At 45.7% G+C, this 20,152-nt stretch overlaps 1 protein-coding gene across 3 annotated transcripts; it reads right to left on the bottom strand.

Annotated features, from left to right (window-relative positions):
• Positions 1-1,563: 1,563 nt before the first annotated feature.
• kirrel1a (kirre like nephrin family adhesion molecule 1a) lies at positions 1,564-19,631 on the bottom strand. 3 transcript variants are annotated; one of them, XM_062449477.1, is made up of 15 exons: positions 19,333-19,631; positions 9,861-10,010; positions 8,528-8,677; positions 8,068-8,225; positions 7,565-7,715; positions 7,003-7,108; positions 6,618-6,766; positions 6,303-6,430; positions 5,875-6,001; positions 5,531-5,631; positions 4,279-4,495; positions 3,768-3,875; positions 3,163-3,290; positions 2,680-2,793; positions 1,564-2,429 (listed from the first exon to the last, which is right to left on the bottom strand). In XM_062449477.1, the coding sequence occupies exons 1-15, from the start codon at positions 19,376-19,378 to the stop codon at positions 1,770-1,772; spliced, it is 2,493 nt and encodes an 830-aa protein (XP_062305461.1). In that variant the 5' UTR covers positions 19,379-19,631; the 3' UTR covers positions 1,564-1,769. The 3 variants fall into 3 exon arrangements, with proteins under 3 accessions (XP_062305461.1, XP_062305462.1, XP_062305463.1); XM_062449478.1 differs by having other exon boundaries at positions 3,771-3,875; XM_062449479.1 differs by having other exon boundaries at positions 2,680-2,757; positions 19,333-19,630.
• Between the last annotated feature and the right edge of the window lie 521 nt (positions 19,632-20,152).

The raw sequence follows: 20,152 nt of genomic DNA, 5'->3' as shown, positions 1-20,152 counted from the left end.
TATCGACATACTGTAATACTGAAACACACTCGCGCACGTGAACACATACAGACATGCACACACATACTGTACACGCTGACATGCATACAAGAGTAACGCACACACGCAGGTAGAGTACTGTATGTATGTATATGCTCTACATACATAACCGTGTCTGCTCACACATCTACACAAACACCCTGTACAAATAGATGTGCCAGCATATACACACACAACACCCTTTTTCTCACACTTTCTCTCTCTTTCTCTCAGATACACAATCACACACCACTATGTCAATACTGAAGACGAACCTTAATTGAACTTCTCCATACACATTCTTCTCTGGCCGGTCGCCTGATAGTGTGCGAGGGCAAAATTATGAAGAGTAGCGACACGTTACCCTAAGGCCCCTCTGTTCTAAATCCCCCCGCCCACACACACACACACACACACACACACACACACACACACACACACACACACACACACACACACACACACACACACACACACACACACACACACACACACACACACACACACACACACACACACACACACACACACACACCACATCTCTCCCTGTGTATCAGCAGGGGTCACCAGGCCTGCTTCTCTCATCTCCATCTGCCCAAGCTGCCTCAAGGCCCCAACACCTTGGTCGTCCCATCCCACCACCTGCTCCTCAAAGGACCTCCATGATCTCTACTGCATATAAATGCTTCTGACACCAGGTCTAAAATAAAGAACAACATGGACACTTGGCACAAAGATTTTCTTAATACTGCCCCAAATACCTTTACTGAATCCTGTTGGCACCTTCATGTCAAAATTCAGTTCCATTAATGTTTCTTTGCATTTTAAAATCCCCCCACCCCCTAAACACTAAGACTCTCAAGTTTGAACATTTGGTCCACACACTTCCTTGACAAATATGACAAAAATAATTCTGCAATGTTAAAAAATAGAATACAAAGCTCTAGTCTGGTGTGCAAAATGAAAGAGACATATACAGATATATAGATGAGGGATGTCTATAAGCATGAATACTGTAATGCAGTGCAAAACGATGAGCCCACTTAACCAGCACCATGGCAAATACTGAAGTGGGGCACTCAGGGATATATATGTGCTCTAAGGTCATGTCATAAAACAAAAACAAATAACAAAATGGTGGACAGTAATGACCCTCCACCATCTGAGGTTCCGACTGATTAGAGTATACCAAATTTGACCGTAGTATTTCCTGTGATATGCTTTAATATTGAGCATTCATCACATAATGGAATAAACTGTCGAAATAACACTCCCTCTTGTCGTTATAATCTAAATTCATAGCATATGCTAATCATTTCATGATATGAGACATCAAATCTCTTATTTTTACCCAATCCTCTTTTTCATAGTCCTGATTGTGACTTTCGCTATCTGCTCTTTCAGAGCTCCGATAGAAACACATTGGGAGTTAGAGAATTCCAGATTATCAGGAATTCCCTTCCCTGTCTCACCAGAATACTTTCTCTCTTTTTTCACAAACTGGATTCCTTTTTTTGTACTCGCATCCTCCCTGTCTCCTGGGTATGTTTTTGTGTGTTTTTGTGTGTATTTGTGCGCGAGCATGTGCACAAGTGTATGGTAGTTGATGTGTCTGAGCCTGTGTGTGTGTACATGTATGCATGCATGTGTGTGTGCTTGCAAACGTGTAAATGTGTGCGTGTGCACAGAGTGTATAAGATGCACCTCACCCTCTTTTATTTAAGCGTGTGTGGATGACGTGTAGGTCCACCTCACACGTGTGTCTGCATTCTCTGCGTGTGTCGGCTGTGGGAGTAGTCAGAATGCTGCGAGGTGTAGGAGAAGCGGGTGGAGCTACCGTATTTCCCCAGTCCAGTCTCTGAGCCCGACGGGGCCGCTGGCCCCACCCCAACCCCCACTCCAGGCCCCACCCCCACTCCTGGCCCCACCCCCTGTCCCACCCCATACATCTCATAGGACGGGCCGGCCTCCAGAGGAGCCAGGCTGGGCGGGGCGAAGCCCATGCGGTAAGGATAGTGGGAGGGGTAGCCGTAGTTGTCATAGGCCAGCTGCGGAGTGCTGTCCAATAGGCTGCAGTCCCCGGGGAAGTCAGGGGTCTGTGGAGCGGAGTTAGGCGGGGGCTGCTGGCTCTGGCCGGCCCTGGTGAAGGTGTTGAACTGGGCGTAGCTGTTATGGGAGAGTCTAGACGGGGGTCGGGGGTCGTAACAGGCTGGCCGGCCGGGGGTGGACAGGGGCCCGGGTGGGGCTCCACCGCTGGCTGTGGCCCCTGAGCCTCCGGCACTGCTGCTGATGGAGGCGGCGCCCCCTGGTGCGTTGGAGGGCCGGTAGTCAGAGTAGTGCATGGAGCGAGAGGCAGGTCGGCCCTCGTCGTGGGTTGAGGCACGTACGTTGTAGTAGCCGTTAGTAGGGTCCTGGAGAGAAAGGAAGACACGTCAGGTCTTGTGAGATAGAATGTGTGTGTTTGTGTGGCTGGACAGTAATGCAATTTAATAGTTCTCCTACAACAGTTATGTTTTTTTTCCTACTTATACTACTGTTGGTCACCATTGTTTGTTTTGTATTGTTTGTTTGTGTAAAGACACATTTCTACCCCTATGAGGATGGAATTTTACTTTGTATTGAATTGAATAGACAAGTAAGATGTTGGTGTGTGTGTCTTACCTTGAGGTCATACTCCTGGCGTGTGTCCAGCGTTTCACTGCGCAGGTCCTGTTTAAGCTCTATATCATCTTTAAAAGGCTGATTGGAAGGAGAGAAGGACACAGAGGGAAGAAACTAAACCGTCAAACAACGAAAAAAAACAACAAAAGTGGGGGGGAAGAGAAGTGCAAAGCAAAGGTGGGAGGGGGAGGAAGAAGAAAAGGGGGGAAAATTTAAAAAAAAAAAAAAGGAAGAAAAAAGAAAGCGACAGATCGGATTTAAGTTGAAAAACGCCAGAAAAGTGTTCAAACGTCAGAGCAATTAGAATCGAAGTGAAGGAAAAGAAAAAGCCGGAGCTGGGTTAGGTTTGACGTTTAGTGTTTCTCAGAGAAGGTGTTATAGAGGTTGTACAAACATGCTTTCGTTCGGAGCCAGCGGAGATTCATATATATCCCTTTCTATGTACACAACATAACCCACTGGTGCGTTACCATGGCGACTCACCGAGTACATGGCCTTGACCATGCGTGACGCCGTGGAGACGCTGGCGGAGTCTTCCTCCAGACTGTGGGTCTCCTTGTTTATTGTCTCGACCTTGATGTCAGGTTTACCCAGCGTGACCCCGCGACGACCTGGAAGAGAAATTCCACCCCGTTGAATACAGATAACACAACACCCAGGGAGTTTCTATAGATACAAATCTGTTCCCTGCACGTGTTTTCAAGGCATGATCCAGGGGGTTTAAGGGGAACACAGACTTGCGTCTTTTCAAGGTAAGAGTACTGTAACTTGGTGTTAGTCATACTGTATGTATGTGAATTCAAGGAAGTTTTATTTTCTATTATATTTAGTCAGTATGTAGCAAAATTGGTCAAATCACAGCAGAGTTTATTGTAACACCATTCATTTTATGATTACGGAGTATAATACTGATCTCCTAAAATCTATATTTTACCCCTAAAAACTCCTACAACTGCAGAAAAACCTCCTAAATGACTCCTAGATGAATTCTTCAACCTTTGAGATTCTCTCCTGCCTCTTCTGCGTATTACAGTTTTTAAAAATCTGATTTGACCCATTTTGCCCCGTATGAGTTGGCTCAAACTCACTGCCTTTGCGCTGCCGATAGAAGATGAGCACCAGCACCAGCAGACACAGGAACAAGAGGATGGTGCAGCCCACTGTCCCTCCTGCTATCACCCCCACTGGAACCTCCTCTGAGAGAGAGACAACAGAGACATGGAGAGACGAATATGTAGAGAGAGAAGGAAAGTGAGATGTGTGTGTGTGTGTGTGAGAGTGAGTGAGTGAGTGAGAGAGAGAGAGAGAGAGAGGTAAAAGGGGCAAACGGAGAGAAGGGGCAATAAAGGGTTAACAAAACAAATAATATAGCAAAAAGGTCATGGGCACCATAAAATAGGTGCAACTATCTGCCCTATTAGACTAATGTGTGTTCTTCAATGCATATATACCCTCATCCTTCATCTATAGTACATTCATGAAAAATATATGTAAATAGCTTACTCTACAATTTAGGTCAAGTTCAATCTAGAAGGGCTGTGCATAGTGTCAGGAGGAAGGGTCGGGTTAGAGGGGGGGTCAGGGTAATTTGGGCCACACCTGTCTCCTCCAGGGTGATGATCATCGTTCCGGGTCCAAAGGCGTTCCAGGCGGTACAGTTGTAGGTGGACAGGAAGTCAGACTCCATGACGTTGTTGATGGTGAGTGTGGAGAGGACGCCGCCGCCCTCGGAGACAGGCTTGCTCTGCTCCACGGTGTACCTCTCCAGCAGGGTCCCCTTCTCCTTCTCCCACACGTTCTCTTTCCACGCCCACACCTGAGACACATGCCGGAGTTATACGCACCCAAACTGCCTGCTGGACGTAAACTCACAGGGGGCTCAGGCTTGCTTTCAGACACACCCCACACACAGTGTCAAGAAACATATTACCCTTAACAAAAAATACTATGCTCAGACCAGCTCACAACCCACCAAGTGTGAATCTCACACACCATGCAACAGATTTGCAGCTATGGCTATTCTGGGGTGCGGGTTTGGGGAGTTGGTAAGGATCTCGCACAATTCCCAACTTTAAAGCTGTTAAAAGCAGCTGTATAATTCAGGATGAGGTACAAGGGCTGTTAAAAATGCATAAGGCCAGATGTTCCGGTAATATGCCCATTTACTGTGGAAAAAGAGAAACTCTAGCTGTGGCATTTACCGGGACAACTGTTCCCTTCCTACCCTTCATATTTTATAAATCTTTTTCTGTCTCCACATTAGAGCCAGTCCGCTGAGTCAGGCTGAATCAAGCTCACTGAACAGAGCTGCAGAGGCAAGTACTGTCCCCCACACACACACAAATGTACATCACACACATGCATACGCACACAAACACAAAACATGCACACACTGAGTTCATCTGGACCACAGTTGACAGAAGGCAAGACAGTGTCAACTAAATTCTGGACACTAGAACTAAGTGTTGCCATTAGAGTTTGGTTTGTTTATCTGAAGGGTCACTGGAAAATTCCAGAAGATCTTTGGTGAGTCACAGCTTAGAGAAGAAGTATGAGGACCAAATCTAAAGTGTATATTCAACCGAGGACATGAGTAATGTTCCAGGTGGCAACACTTTACTTGGAGTACTGCTGGTTAAGCATTCATGAAAAATTTGTGAAAGATTGGTAAGCATGTAACAAAGCATTTGAACTCAGTTGATCACCTACAATTGTTTCCTCAAGTATTAAATTAAATACTTCAGTAAACTGTACCAAAAAGGAGTTACAAAGGCAAGAAAAAAAGAAACATCCAATTTGTTCTTATTCAGTTGTACAGTTTGTGTACGCAAGTTTGGAAGAGCTCACTCACTATTTTGTCCGGGGGTGGTGAGCTAGCGATGTAGCATTTGACCTCTCCTCTTTCCCCTCTCACGGCGTATTGGACTGGCTCACTGGATATGATAGGAGGGCCTGGAGAGAGACAGACAACATGAAATAGACAGAAAGACTACTCTTAACCACTGTGTGGATGAACAGGACTGAAACCATGTCTGCTCTGTCCCTTTATGTTATATGCCGTTTCCTGTACTCTTTCTGACAGTGAGAACCTGCAATCTACAATTAAACACTGGCACTAACACACATTAGAAAATTCAACGACATCTACTGACCAATAGTAATATAATTGAGATAATAACGCTTCATGTTACTGACCGTTGATAGTGAGTGTGACCTCGGTCTCTCCCACTCCTATCCTGGGAACAATGGCCTTACACACGTACTGGCCCGCATCCGCCTGGCTCACGGACTTCAGATACAACTGGTTGTTGTTACTCAGCACCTAGGAGAGCGAGAGACAGAGAGAGAGATGGGGGGGGGGGGGAGAGAAAGAGTTTTAGATAGAGAAGAAAAGGATGAGACAGACAAAGTCAAACAGAAGGAAAGACGCAGAAAGGAGGCAATGAAATGCAAAAGGAGGGAGATACGGAGACACATGGGGGGGGAGAGAGGGTTGCTGTAGGTGCAGTTCTACGGGCACATGGCGAAGCCCTTTGTGACGTTGCTTATAAAAAAGGGCTATTCAAATAATATTTGTCGTGAACAAACAGAGAGTGGCAGGGGCAGAGGTATATGACTCCTACCATGTTGGAGCCCTTCTTAGTCCAGGTGAGGGTGAGGGGAGGGTTGCCGGCCCACTTGCAGTTGAGGGTGACATCAGAGTCCATGTCCACAGTTACCGGCCTGGGTTCAACTATCAAGATAGGACCGACTGGGGAGAGAGAGCGGTATGGTTCATTAGTGTGTACATATGGCTCATGCACGAATGTGTACACTGTGTACAAGCGCACATTGTCCTTTCAAAAAACAGGCAATATAAGAGAGTGAGAAAGGGAGAGAGAGAGAGAACGCAGGAGAGAGACAAAAACTGCCTGAACTGAAGCTGTCTTCCAACTCACAGTGGACGTCGACCAGGATGCTGACGTTGGTTTTGCCCACGGCGTTGAACACCAGACAGGAGACCGGCTCTGTGAAGAAGGAGTGGTCGGCCTTGGTGGTGAACACACTCTCCCTCGCCCCCTGGAGAATGACACCCCCCTTCGCCCAGCTGAGAAATAAATAAGACGGCAAGTTTGAGACAAAAATAAGCACTACATCCTTACTGAATATGTTGACACACCTACGGTGGAAATTTGTAAACGAACACCAACCATATTAAATAAATCGTATTTATCATGTTATCTCTAATCATCCTGAATGGAAGAAAATACACTGCTACACAGTGACTGGTAGTGATAAACCTAGTCAAGGTTAGGAATAATAGTTTGACTGAGTTATTCAGACCTGTAGCCCATTATTGGAGGGTTAGCGGAGGCCTGGCAGGTGAAGGTGACTCTGTCCCCTTCCAGGACTGAGCGTGGCTCAATGGAGAGGGTCACTGTGGGGGGGTCTGAAGACAAAAACACACACAGTCACCCAGGGTCATTCACATTGAAACAGTATCAGTTTATGAGCAATGTGAGATAAGCTCCATATCTGGTAGAATCAAGCTCTAAACTGATGGTATACTTGAGACTTCTTTTGTAATTGTCCCTAGGCCCAAACTTTTGGATTGTGAACCTCATTCTAAAATGTGAAAAACCAAAACTTCACAACCACGAAAAGCACAAATTCGTAATAGCTGTGACCAAGTAGGCACATCAAATGTTTGTGGACCAAACAACCAACAGAGAGCTATAGAGCTGCTAGTTGCAGCATCAACAAAAAATGGTGACACCAAAACACCTTGCCCTAATTCCCTCAAACAACCCCAACCGTAACCCTGGAAAAGTCCTAACGCTAACCCCAACCTTAACCGTAACGCTCACCACCTTGAACCCCTGACCGCTGGTTGTCCCCTACTCACGGTGAACGTTGAGGGTGACGGTGGTGCGTTTGCCGGTAGGCACGGCCAGGTTGGTGGACACGCAGCTGAAGTTCCTCCCTGTGTCTGTGTCGATGGGGTGGATCGGCAGGAAGCTACGCGTGGTTACCCTCTTCCTGTCTGGCAACACCTCCTGGGGGAGGGGAGTGTGTGTGGAGGTGAGGGGGGGGGGGTGGGGGTGAAGAGAGAGGTAGGAGGGGAATGGAAGGAGGGAGAAAGGAGGGAGGGAGGAAGGAAGACAAAGAAGGAGAGGAGGGCAGAGAGAGAGAGAGAGAGAGAGAGAGAGAGAGAGAGAGAGAGAGAACAGAAAGGTCAGTTCATTTACAAGGAAGAGCGCTTCTGACACTATTAACATTAACGAATCGGTGTGTGTGCGTGCGTGCGAGCGTGTGCGCCACATGTGCTGAGGTCTACGCGTGTGTCTGTGTCTGTATCTGTCACCCACTGCGTGCGTGTGTGTGTGTATACGTGTGTCGCTAGCTCACAGTGTTGCTGACGGCCCCCTCCACAGGAAGGCCGTCCTTCAGCCACTCGATCATGGAGGGGGGCTTGGCCCCCCGGGATACACAGCTCAGGTTGTACGACTCCCCGGCGTTGAGCAGGACCTCCGGACCCCCATCGATCACCGGCTCATCGGGGGGGACTGGACGAAAGCAAACAAACCGACACACACAAGTTACGCATGCGAGCGTGCGCGCACCCACACGTTATGGATGTCAACGTTTCCACGCGTGTGTGCGTGTGGTATGCACATGAATGCCCACTCCATGCAGACAGAAGTGCATGTGCAGGCCACATGTACACAGCATGCTGTCGAACAATGCACAAACAAACACAGGACATAAATGTGCTGTACGTACTTTCTCTCTCCCTATGTTACTCTCTCTCTCTCAATGTTTGGTTGCTAATATACACACACACACACACACACACACACAGGCTTACTGAGTACGGTGAGTTTGGCCCTTCTGGAGCGCAGTGCAGCATCTGGGGCCTGGCACTCGTAGAGGGAGTCGTCAGACAGGTCAGCAGAGAGGATCTCCAGGTTGTACTGACCCAGGTCAGACACACGCATCACACGGTACCTAGGCCAAGCTGTGGAGACATCCAGACAATCAGACACACACACACACACAACCCAAAGAGAAAATAGCCGAGGCTGCAATGGGAACACACACATGCATACACACGCTCGTACATATACTTGTGTCGAAACGACACACACTCAATTGCTTCCCCATCCCCCCTCACACACACAGCTGTGCTGCTGTATTTCTCTCTCACCATTAGGGGGCACGTTTGTTCTCTTTCCCCGGCATGGGGTAAAATGGAAGCGTTATGACAATGCTCTTCAACGTTGCTGGAAGGTCTAATGCATATGCCATGTCTTCACCTATACATATATCTCAAGTAAACCCTTTCACCGTTACTGAAATCCATTCAGGCTTCAGATGTCAGTGTTGGCTGTGGTAACCTTGTGTGTCCTTGTGCCGGTTTGCATGTGTGCTTTCTACGCGTGTATTTGCATGTGAAATGTTGAAAGAGCCAAGGCGTATGAAAGGCAGAGAGAGGGAGGGGAGGGAGAGAGACAGAGATGAAGCCTGTGTGTGTGTTTGTGTGTGTGTCTGTCTATATGTGTGTGTGCGTGTGTGAGGCACCCAGTGTTCATTCACATGTTTCTATTTAAAAGCTTTGGCTTGGAGCACTGGACCATTACAGTAACAATATGATTAAAAGGAGAAGAGGGGGGAGAGAGAGAGAGAGAGAGAGAGAGAGAGAGAGAGAGAGAGAGAGAGAGAGAGAGAGAGAGGAGAGAGAGAGAGAGAGAGAGAGAGAGAGAGAGAGTGAGAGAGAGAGAGAGAGAGAGAGAGAGGAAGGGTGAGAAGACAGATGATGTGGCCGAGGTAAGAGAGCAGCAGAGAAAGAAAAGGAGGGAGAGAGAGGAATGAGAGCGGGGTTGAGAGAGAGTCGAGGCCGCGAGAGAGAGGGGGGAACAGAGAGAGTGTGAAGCGAGCAGAGGAGGGAAGGAAAAGGGGGAGAGCGAATGAAGAAGGAGAAGGGGCTGAGTGTGAACAGCGGCAAAGAGAGAGAGAGAGAGAGAGAGGTGGAAGACAAACGAGGAAGGGAAGAAAAGAGTGGAGTCTGCGGAGAGAGCGAGAGAAAGAAACGGGGGGGGAAAGGAGGGGCGTCAACAAGAACTGAGGGGAAAAAAAAAGAAAAGGGAGGGAAGAAAAGAGCAAGGATGGAGGGAAGACAGCGGACGGGTGTGGAGTCTCACCCCGGAGATCTTCTCCTATGCCGAGGGCAAGGCCATCCTTGGTCCACTGCACGATGCCTGAGTAGTTAAAGACCACACAGGACAGTATCACCCTCTGACCCCTAACCACTGACTGGTCCGCTGGCTCCTGAGAGAACCGCGCCGTCCACACTAAAGGAGAAAGGAAGGAGAGACAAGGGTTAGGGAGAGACATATAGAAATAATATATATATATATATATATGCTGGATATAAAGAGAGAGAAAACTTTCTTTGTACACTATTTGTACGTCACTTTGGATGAAAGCGTTTGCTACAACTGTAAAAAAATAAAAAGACAAGGCGTAATTGTACACATACCAAAAGCTAAACATTTCTGTGTGTTTTGTGGCTCGATTGATTAAAAATGGTTTCCCATCAACAGCGGAGTAGACAAGCCACAGGGACATGATAGCATGTCTGCTGCTGTTGAACAATACACTGAGGTAAGTTCAAGAGAAAGGGATAAAAGAACGACAGATTGAGAAAAGTGGGTGAGAGAAGACTGAAGGAGTCGAGCTGCTGAGTCAGGAGGAGTGAGAGAAGAAAGACGGAAAGAGATCAGACGCGAAGACTCGCGACCCAAGGGGTCTCACCCTACTTTCTCTCTCTCTCTAATGCCTTTATTTCTTCATTCCCTTCTTTCTATCTTTGTTTCTCTCCTTCTCCTTTCCTCTCTTACCCCTCATTCCATTCTGGCTATGAGTCATTTCCCAGGCCTCCCCTCCCCACCAACTACAGTGGATGTCATTGTCTACCCGTCTGCTTGTTAAGAGAGAGAGAGAGAGAAAGAGTGTGTGTGTGAGAAACAGAAAGAGGGAAAGATTCGTCTCCACTGTTCTTCCAGATAAAACGGCATGCGTCTCAAGTGTTTCGACCAAGTGTCCTACAAGAAAAGGGGGTTTTGTACGATGCTGTGCAATGACACATCATAATTAACTGTTCCTCGTGAAATGACACCTAAACAATGGAAGAATGACAATCGCCGTCGGCTTTCTGCCTCGCTTGTTGTTCTTTGGCGCTGTATTCCCCTTTTTCTTTTGCCCTTTCTTTCTCTCTTGCTTCCTATTTCTTCTGTACACATATAAAATGTTGTATATGTCTTTTACTCATGCTGCTTTCTATTTCTGTGGTCTTCCTCCCAGTTTCTGGTTGTAGGGGGTTGGAGGCGAACTGTCACAACTCATTTATCACATTAAATATCAGCCCTCCAGCACTCTCTCCCTTTCGCTCCGTTCTCTTTCTCTCCTCTCCCCCTCTCTCCCCCTCTCTCTCTCTCTTTCTCACCAACTCCTCCACCCTCGCTCTCTCCAAGCCCTCCAGCCTTCCTCTGAAGGTCCCCATCTCTCTCACTTTCTTAACAACTGCCATATGCCTGTGCATCCCCCCATGACCCTGAGTCACTCTCTTTCTCCAAAACTCCCTTCCTTTCGCTCTCGTTTTCTCCCTCGTTCACGTATGTGTGCATGCATTCTTCCCCCAGTCTTCATAGAATTGGGGAGATTTGCTGAGGTCTGACATTCCCCATAACATGTAAAAACTCAGTCATGCATAGAGGTTCTTTCACTGGCAATAACGATTGGAACAGGGTCAAATATAAATATTCTGAAAAATAATATAATGTATGCTTTTGCGGTAGTAAAGGACTACATTCGGGTAACAAAACAGAATTAAAAGCAATGGTCCCAAAACCCAAACCCGGTGGGACACCTATTTAAATTCTGCTTAGATTGGGATTTGATACATTTGTACAAACTAGCAATATACAAAAACTCTTTACGCTACTATATTCTCCATGTTTCTCAATTAACTCAAATTCTTTCCAAACCTTGAAGCTCCTCTAACCACTGTGTGTATCACAATGTTCCAACAACAAACAACAACATAGCCCCGGGCAAAGCCAATCGTTCCCCTCCACCTTCAACAGTGTTGTACAGGGTATTCCCTTCACTGCCTTCTATGAAACCATTAACAGGGTCTAAAATGCATACTGCTGAAGGGGGGTTACTTCACAATCTGGACCAGGTGAGAACACACAACCGCCTGAGGTGGACTACCTTGATACATGACTCTGTTGGGAGAATTTGAAAATACAGACTGTTCTATATGAACTTAAACTTACCGAAGACTCATCATGTGTGTGTATATGAGTGTGATTCAGTAACAAGGAGAGAAATCCAAAGCTATACATAGAGAGCAGATGGAAAGAGAAACGACAGGAGCGACAGTGTGTGAGAGTGAGGGTACTTGTATTCTTTCATTATGTGGGTTATGCTGCAGTGACAAATTTAGAGTGTCCTGATTTCCCTGAGTCAATGATCCCCTAGATACCATTGAGATACTTGAAGCACCCTGACCGTACAAAGACTATGGTCACAAAGAACTGTGACCGTGACCGCACAAACATGTAGTTACAAGAGCAAAGCGATCTCATCCCACACACGCGCAGACACAAACACACATAAACACATGACACCAAAACCTTAACACTTAGGCTCACCATATGCTGTCAACACACACACACACACATCCAACCCCAACCATATAATAGACACAAAGAGGTGGTTTTGTGGACACAGATTACAGTGCATCAGGCTCTAGACAAAACCACACGGTCAATAGGAATGTCCAACGAGGAGGCTTTCCAGTCTAGGATTAGTGTTAAGATACAGGAAACCTGCTCTCTGGAGACAAGGTGACACAGTCTGACTACACAGACACAAAGCAACACCGATCCCTGTCAACATAGCCACAGAGATGCAGGCAGACAGGACCAGATAGCCAAGGCCCTGCATTACCACAACATATTATCCATGTATCCCACATACAGGTAAAACCATACATAGTTGCATAACTTGAAAGTAATAAAACAATTGATCGCAAAAAAACAACAACTAAAAAGCTATTCTACAGTGCATCACTAAAAAGGGGCTTGTTTTAAATGTTCCCTTAATATATATTAATATATATTAATATTATTTATATATACAGCTATATTGTATGTATAGCTGCGCAACTTGGAAATCAAAGTTTTCCTTGCTTATTGCGTGACAAAAAGATGATGTCATGGAATCCTAGCGCGCTCGACGATGATTGATTAGTGAATGTTATGCATGGCATCAGTCACATGGCCACAAACAAGGGCCAATAAAGCAATGTCTGTTCGCTTTTAATCAATACATCGAGTTATTCATCTATCTATTGCTCCATATATTCCTCTATCGCCCTCTTTACAAAGTCCTTCTGCCTTTCTCTCCCTCTTTCCTGGCCAATCCCGCTCTTCCTTTGGATCATAGACATGCGTCACCATAGCAACAGCTGACGTCCAAGTAACTGCCCCCCCCCCCCCCCAAAAAAAAAAGTTTTCCGTATGTGTGTATGCACGCGTGTGTGTGTGTCTGACGAAATCCTCCCTTGAGTTTGGTACACCCATTCTCTTCAAAACATCCATCATGATCTCATCCTCCTCCACCTCTCTAATTAATTGTCCGGCGGCCACCCAACTGTGTCCTCCTCTCTCTATGTGTCCTCCTCTAAAGTTGTTCTTTAATATTCATTCTGTATGTCCCCGGACGTCCCTTCTTAATGCATGGATGACGTTCACGGTATAGACTGCCCAGAGGAAAAAGTGAGGGGAGAGAGAACAAAGAGAAAGGGTGGCAGATGAAAAGTGAGGTGTGATGGATCGGGGTATAATGTGTGTATGTATGTATTTCATTGTGTATGTATGTATGTATGTATGTATGTATGTATGTATGTATGTATGTATGTATGTATGTAACTGTATGTACTGTATGTACTCTATATATGTATATATAGCATGTATGTATGTATCTATAGATCCCGGTCTATGGGAATAAGACCACCTGTGTCCCGTGGACAACATGGCGACTTGAGTAGAGTGGCCCTAACAGTATCTCCATGCTAATGCCGGGCTATAGGGCGGAGGGAGAGAATGGTGGGAGTGAAAGGAGGGGACATGCTGAGCTGGCTGACACCATGCCACTCAAACACAAAGGTGACTTCTGGAGGTGGCGAAGGAAACAGGGGAAGATGAAGAGAAAGAGGACGAGGGAGACTCCTTTGTTTGTCTGCTGCATTGTCGGCCCGCTTCTGCTTCTCTGTCATCTTACCTGGGTGTCCTCCACCTGACTACTACTCCTCGACCCCTCGCTTTCTGGATCTCTTTGTTGCCTGGTCCCCCAGTCTCATGCTTTCTCTCCTTTGTCTGCCCAGAACATACTTTGAAATGATCGCCGTCCTCCCTCCCTCCCTCTCTCCTTCCCTCTCTCAATCTCTATCCATATTCTCGACTCCTCTACCATTCCTCTCTCCAAGGTTTATTATTCCCCCTGCCTTTTATTTCTCACTCCCTCTACCCGTGCAGACCCCTGGTAAAATGGCTGCTGTAGAAACAGATTTATTTGGTAATGGAGGGAAGGAGGGAAAATAACGTCTATGCTCTTTGTGCCTGTCCGTTTGTTCCTCCTGTACGCGTGTGTGCGTGTGTGTTTGTGTGTCTGGCCATTTTCTCTGGCACTCTCTGGGGCTATTCTCACACACGTATTGTACATCTGAAGTGCTTTATTTGTATGGACCTCTGTTAGATACATTGTTACCATGGCTACAGCCAATGAGGACCACTGACACAATGATAGACACAGTGGCCATGGCAACCTCTGGGATCAGAGCTGGGTAATATGATAATTCATGGTCGAAGCGCCTGCCACATTATGGGAACATGAATATGCCAATGGATTCTAAAGCCCTTCCTTCAAAATAATCCATTGCTCCTTTGTAAGAACAAGCAAGTGAATAAGGGGCACAGAAAATACGCTGGAGTAACCAAGGGGGACCACTGGAACAAGATTAACAATAACATCAGCAATACAGAATCCTGAACAATGGTTATATATTACAAATATCTACAGTTCTACATTTGTTGTACTCTGATTTCTTCTGATTTTAGCTGGCAAAGTCAATGTCATGACATAAATCAATAATTCATGACAGTGGTCTCTAATTGATTTGGAGTGCTGACCCGACTAAACCTTATTGAACTGAATTATCATTCAGCCACAGGTTTAAGAGAACAGGCTCATGAAAACATACCAGTCTTTAGCTTCACCCACCAATGTGTCTATACCCAGCATTTGGGTTAACACTGATTTGGTATGCGTAAGTTGTTATTTTTCAAATGTCGTCATAAATCATTCTCCAAGGTCTAGTTTAATTCAACTCCATCGAATTGTATTGGTATGTACTGTAGCCTCTTGCGATGTCATCTGTCACAGACTGCCCAATATAAACCATGGCCTTGACCTCCAGGCAATGTAATATTCATGCAAAACCTCTATATCACCAACATATGCATACAGTGAAATAACATAATTTATTGCAAGTTTTAAAAAAAATGCTGTGGCTAAAAATGTTGAGGTAATTCAGTAAAACAGCTAATGCATGTTTTTACCATGATAACTAAATAAATACAGACGGCTCTTAACTGTTTCTGCAGTTTGCTTTTACAGGCTAAATAACTAGGTGGCTAACATTGTGGGGGAGCAACTTTAAGCTGATTAGTTGGATGTCGGACAGTAATGTTGTTATGGTTGAAGGAGACGGATGAAGAGACCCAAATCTCTGTCCTCTCTCCCTCTCAAAGAGAAACTCGGAGAGCCAGAAATGAAATGACATCATCAGCATCAGCCACATTCCTACAAGGGGAGGGGGGTACAGCTCGGAAGCCGTGTGTGTGTGTGTGTGTGTGTGTGTGTGTGTGTGTGTGTACTGAGGGGTGTGGGTGACAAAAGTGGAGGGGGGAATGTACCAAAACTTGAGGGTGAAAGAAATCAGCCCCTGCCCCAACAGCAGTGAAACTCATCAGTTAGTGCTTTTGTGTGTATGTGTGTGTGGTAGTGTCTACAGGCTCGTCTTCCTCATCATGTGCTCCCTGTTTTAATTCATGTGCTTTCCCTCCTGATCCTGATCCCCCCCCTCCCCCTCCCCCTCTCCCTCTCTCTCTCCACTGACTAGAGGAATGCAAGAACCACATCTGGAACTTATTAGAGATGGAGAAAGAAAAGGGGGAGAAAGAGAGAAGGAGAGAGAATGACAGAGAGGAAAGAGAGAGAGAAGGGAGGTTAAAGAAATGGAGACAATGAGAGGAGGACAAGTCAAAGGGGGATGAAGAGAGAAAGAGAAAGAGAGAACAAGAGAAAGAGAAAGAAAAAAGGGAGAGGACGGAAAGGGGGTGAGGGGGTAAAAGACTAGAAAAGTTGGATTTAAAGAGGAAAAAAGTACAGGATGGGGACAAAGAGTGAGAAAGAGGGAGAGAGAGAGAGGGAGGGAGGAGTGAGAGAGAGAGAGAGAGAGAGAGAGAGAGAGAGAGAGAGAGAGAGAGAGAGAGAGAGAGAGAGAGAGAGAGAGAGAGAGAGAGAGAGAGAGAGAGGTAGGGGAATTGACCTTAGCAAGCAGAAAGAAGGACAACAAATATATTAGGACACGGAAAAGAGAAAAATGGTGGGAGAGACAGAGGGACATGTAGAGAGATGATGAGACAGAAATGAGTTTCAGCAGCCATTAATACCAATTACTAGGGTATGCCAAGGCAGGGCATGTGCAGAAGGCATCTTACAGGACCCTGGAGCTGGCGGGGTTGTCTTAGATGTGGGTTAAATCAGTCTGATTTGAGTATATAGCCTTTGAACCCCCTCTTCCATATTCTGTCTGAATGAACAGCTCTGCTGTCCCTACTGAGGAGCCAGTCAGGCTTGAGTAATCGTCCTTTCTCTCCCCGGCCCCCTAACCACAACCCCTCCTTTCTCTCTCTCTCTCCTCCGCTTTTTCACTCTCATTCTTTTCATCTCCCAACCCCCGAGTCGGCTACCACCCCCACCACCCTCCTCAAAAAACTGTAGTTGCTCTCAATCTGCCCCCCCCCCCCATTTCACCCACCTGCTTGTAAGAGTGCCACCCCCCCACTCCCCTTCACCCAAAACAACTTTTTGGTCACCCCTCCCCCATCCTAAATTGGTTCTCGGAAAAAAAATGGAGCCACAGTTTGAAAACAAGACCAATAGATTCAGTCAGATGGGATGTAAAAGGACACATTTAGTAAAACTCCAGTGGTATGGCCTGACTAAAACCAATGACAATCCTATCCATAATATTAGTTTTGCTATTTAAAATACGTCATATTGTTTACTTGGAGACCAAAGACGAACTAAAAAAACTCAAATAAATACTAAAAGTATTATCATAGAATAATTGTTATGGAGGCTGTCATACTATCTACACACAAGGCATTAATTTAGTTAATATTTTGTAAGTTGTTTTTGTATTTTAATATGTTGAACATTAGGAAGTTATTATTATTTACTCCATGTATAAACAACAAGCCACAATATGGCAGAAATTCAATATATTCTTGGAATAGATTGGAGAAAGGAGCACACGAACGGATAAGGAAAGGGTGAACACAGATGTAAACAAAGGCATTTGTTTGTGCAATTTTCATACCAACACAGAGTAGTAACTATATAACTACCAGTTAGCATTTTTACAGAAGAATGATTCTACATTTGCAGGCCTGGACTCAAGGATTGAATAGGCGTGTATCTAGGGAAATGTATTTGGCCATAATGTCTAGAATGTGGTCAGTCCATTGTGGCTGGCTGACAAATGCTGTACCTGCATGGAATGTTTTGTTGGAGTCAGCATTTCAGGCGGTCTAAGGTATAGTAGCAACACCGAGATGCATTGTTGCAAGACTGTCCACTCAAAATGCTTTTCACAAGAAGCCGGTCTCTGCAATGGACTATTCAGCAGATGAATGCTACATTACTCATTACATGGACTGATGTTACATTTCCAAAGACAATCTGTAGACTGCAGTGCCTTAGTATGAAGATAGTCCTATGTTAAACTGTACTTGGAAATGTGCTGTGGGTACATGTACTCAGGATGACAGGATGAATATGAGACACAAAGGGGATTGTGAATTGGGACACTGCAGATGTCTATCAAGCATCTAACAGCTTGAATTGGTCATGTTAAATGAATAAATGTTAGGGGCCAACTTAAAGCTTTATGGGCGAGAAAGGTGGACACATCAGCATTCCCATGTGACAATGAGGATGATGGTTTCTATAACATAAGTAAACATGTATGTGTGGCTGGATTTCTCATTGTCATGTGAGTATTTTAAAGTTAATTCGTTAGCATTAAGTATAGTCCCTCCTTCTACTGAGTGTGTTGTCTGACTAAAACCACAATTTCCCAAAATGGGAAAATTACTATTGTCAGTAGCCTACTGCGTGTCAACCGGCTCCGAATCGTAAATGTGCGTGTGGCGTGCACGAGGGACAGGAACACAAAGAGCCATGGGTGACATCATCCTTTACATACCTTTCAAACACGCCCCCTACCTATGATAAAGTGGCCGAGTGGTCTGAACAGTAGACTGTACAAGCGCGCGCCTTTGCCAGTTTGCGCACACACGCTTTTTTTGTCACATCTATAGTAGACAATGAAAAGGTTTGCCTACATGCTCGAGCACAACAGGCAGTGATGTTGTAATCAAACAGGTAGCTTAAGGAATCACATTCTTGGCAAGGCTACCCGAGCACTTGTTTCCTAGCAACTCCATTACACCTAAAATCACAGCTGTCATCGTACAGATATGGAATAGGCCTATGCATCACATGGGACACATCACTTATGTCTGTATTTCAAACTAACGTCCATGCCATTTTATATATAAAAAAACGGTAATTAGTCCAACCTTTGTGTCACACGCCAGAGCAGGACGCATGCATAGGAGCGGCAGCTGCGCGTGGCAGGCAAGAGACTGTCTTTAATAGCTTGGTGTGTGCGTGCGTGCTTGTATGTGCGCGTGTGTGAGAGAGATCCCTCAAGCTCAACTATTAAGATTACAAAATGTCAAATTGACGGCACGAACTATATACCTTTGCCTATTCCGATCCAATTAGAATGTAGCCTATGGATCACGTTCGGGAGAGCACAGTCATTCAAGTCACGTCCATAGCCTATATATGCTATTTGAATTTTGCGGCAATAGCCACCAAGCCAGAACTAAGGTCGTTTAGTCGGACAGGTTATTGTGTGAATCAGGCCATGATCATGGCAAACATGCACACACTCACACACATACATACACAGACAAGCCCACACCTATGGAGATCCATTCACACTGCGGCGCATAATGATAACTCCTGGCCTGGGAGGCAACGCAGAAAAGAGAGCATCTCTCTGTGGCTCGCACATATGTGCGCGCGTGCACACATACACACACGCACAAACACACCCACACACACACCAACTAACCGAAGCGAATCTGGAGTGGCCTAACTTTTCTTTCTCTCATCAAGTATAAAACGTTTTGTTTCACACAGTATTAGTGTGCAATCGATTAAAAACGAAAACAGAACTCTTACCATAGCGAAAACTCAACGCCAAACTCAGGAGGAGAAACCTCTGCATGGTTTACCAGACCAGCTAGTCCGTTAGCTCAATTTTCCGTGTGGACAGCATCAAAAACCCTGCTTTAATTTGAGTCACCAGGTAATACGTTATTATAATCCTCCAAACGAATGTTTACGGTTGTTCAGTCGCACACCACCTCCCCTTGCTTCTTTTTCTTGCTATTTAGACCATTTCACGTTTTCCCCCCCTCTCCTTCGCTGTCCGATCTTGCGTGCTCGGCTGCTGTCCGTTTTCTCATTAGCGGCGCATTCCTCCCTCCCTCTCTTTCCCTCTCTCACTCTCTCCTCTCACGTCAGCACAGAGCACGGCCCATCTCTCCTCCCTCTACTCCGGTTCAGGACAAACTCACAATTATCATTTTACTGGCGACAGCACAGAGTGAATGATGAATATGACAATAATTGTAATTTATTTATAACGGCGTAGGCCTAGCGTTAGTGCATTTAAAACAAGTATCAAACCATCGGATCTTTGATTTACTAAGCCAATGACAGAACCGATCCGAGTTCACCTCGAATCTTTTAGAAATGTGTCATTTCCAGAGGCGATTGAAGGTGTTGTTAAAGGTAGGCCTACCATCAGTTCAATAAGCTATCGGTTAACATAACCGAGGAGTTCTTATGCGCAAATGTTGGCAAAATCCATCGTTCAATCTCACCGCCACCATTAAGTTTTAGACAACATGTATGAACTACGAGGCTGCTTTACTCAGATAGACTTAGAGCGCCCTCAAGTGATCGTGAAGAGCCGCTTGCTAAAACGACTAGAACG

Source organism: Osmerus eperlanus, chromosome 23, assembly GCF_963692335.1.
Source record: "Osmerus eperlanus chromosome 23, fOsmEpe2.1, whole genome shotgun sequence".
In the NCBI taxonomy this organism is placed as follows: domain Eukaryota; kingdom Metazoa; phylum Chordata; class Actinopteri; order Osmeriformes; family Osmeridae; genus Osmerus; species Osmerus eperlanus.
Note: the sequence above shows the minus strand (reverse complement) of the source record. Positions and strands in the feature narration are given on the sequence as shown.

What these genes read in the sequence shown, in the direction of transcription:
- kirrel1a (XM_062449477.1), bottom strand. Translation starts at nt 19,378, where the DNA reads ATGCAGAGGTTTCTCCTCCTGAGTTTGGCGTTGAGTTTTCGCTATG. An exon ending in CACCACCCCCGGACAAAATA is followed by an intron (nt 4,496 to 5,530) that starts GTGAGTGAGCTC and finishes CATGTGTCTCAG; the next exon opens with GTGTGGGCGTGGAAAGAGAA. An exon ending in CTATCGGCAGCGCAAAGGCA is followed by an intron (nt 3,291 to 3,767) that starts GTGAGTTTGAGC and finishes TTTCTCTTCCAG; the next exon opens with GTCGTCGCGGGGTCACGCTG.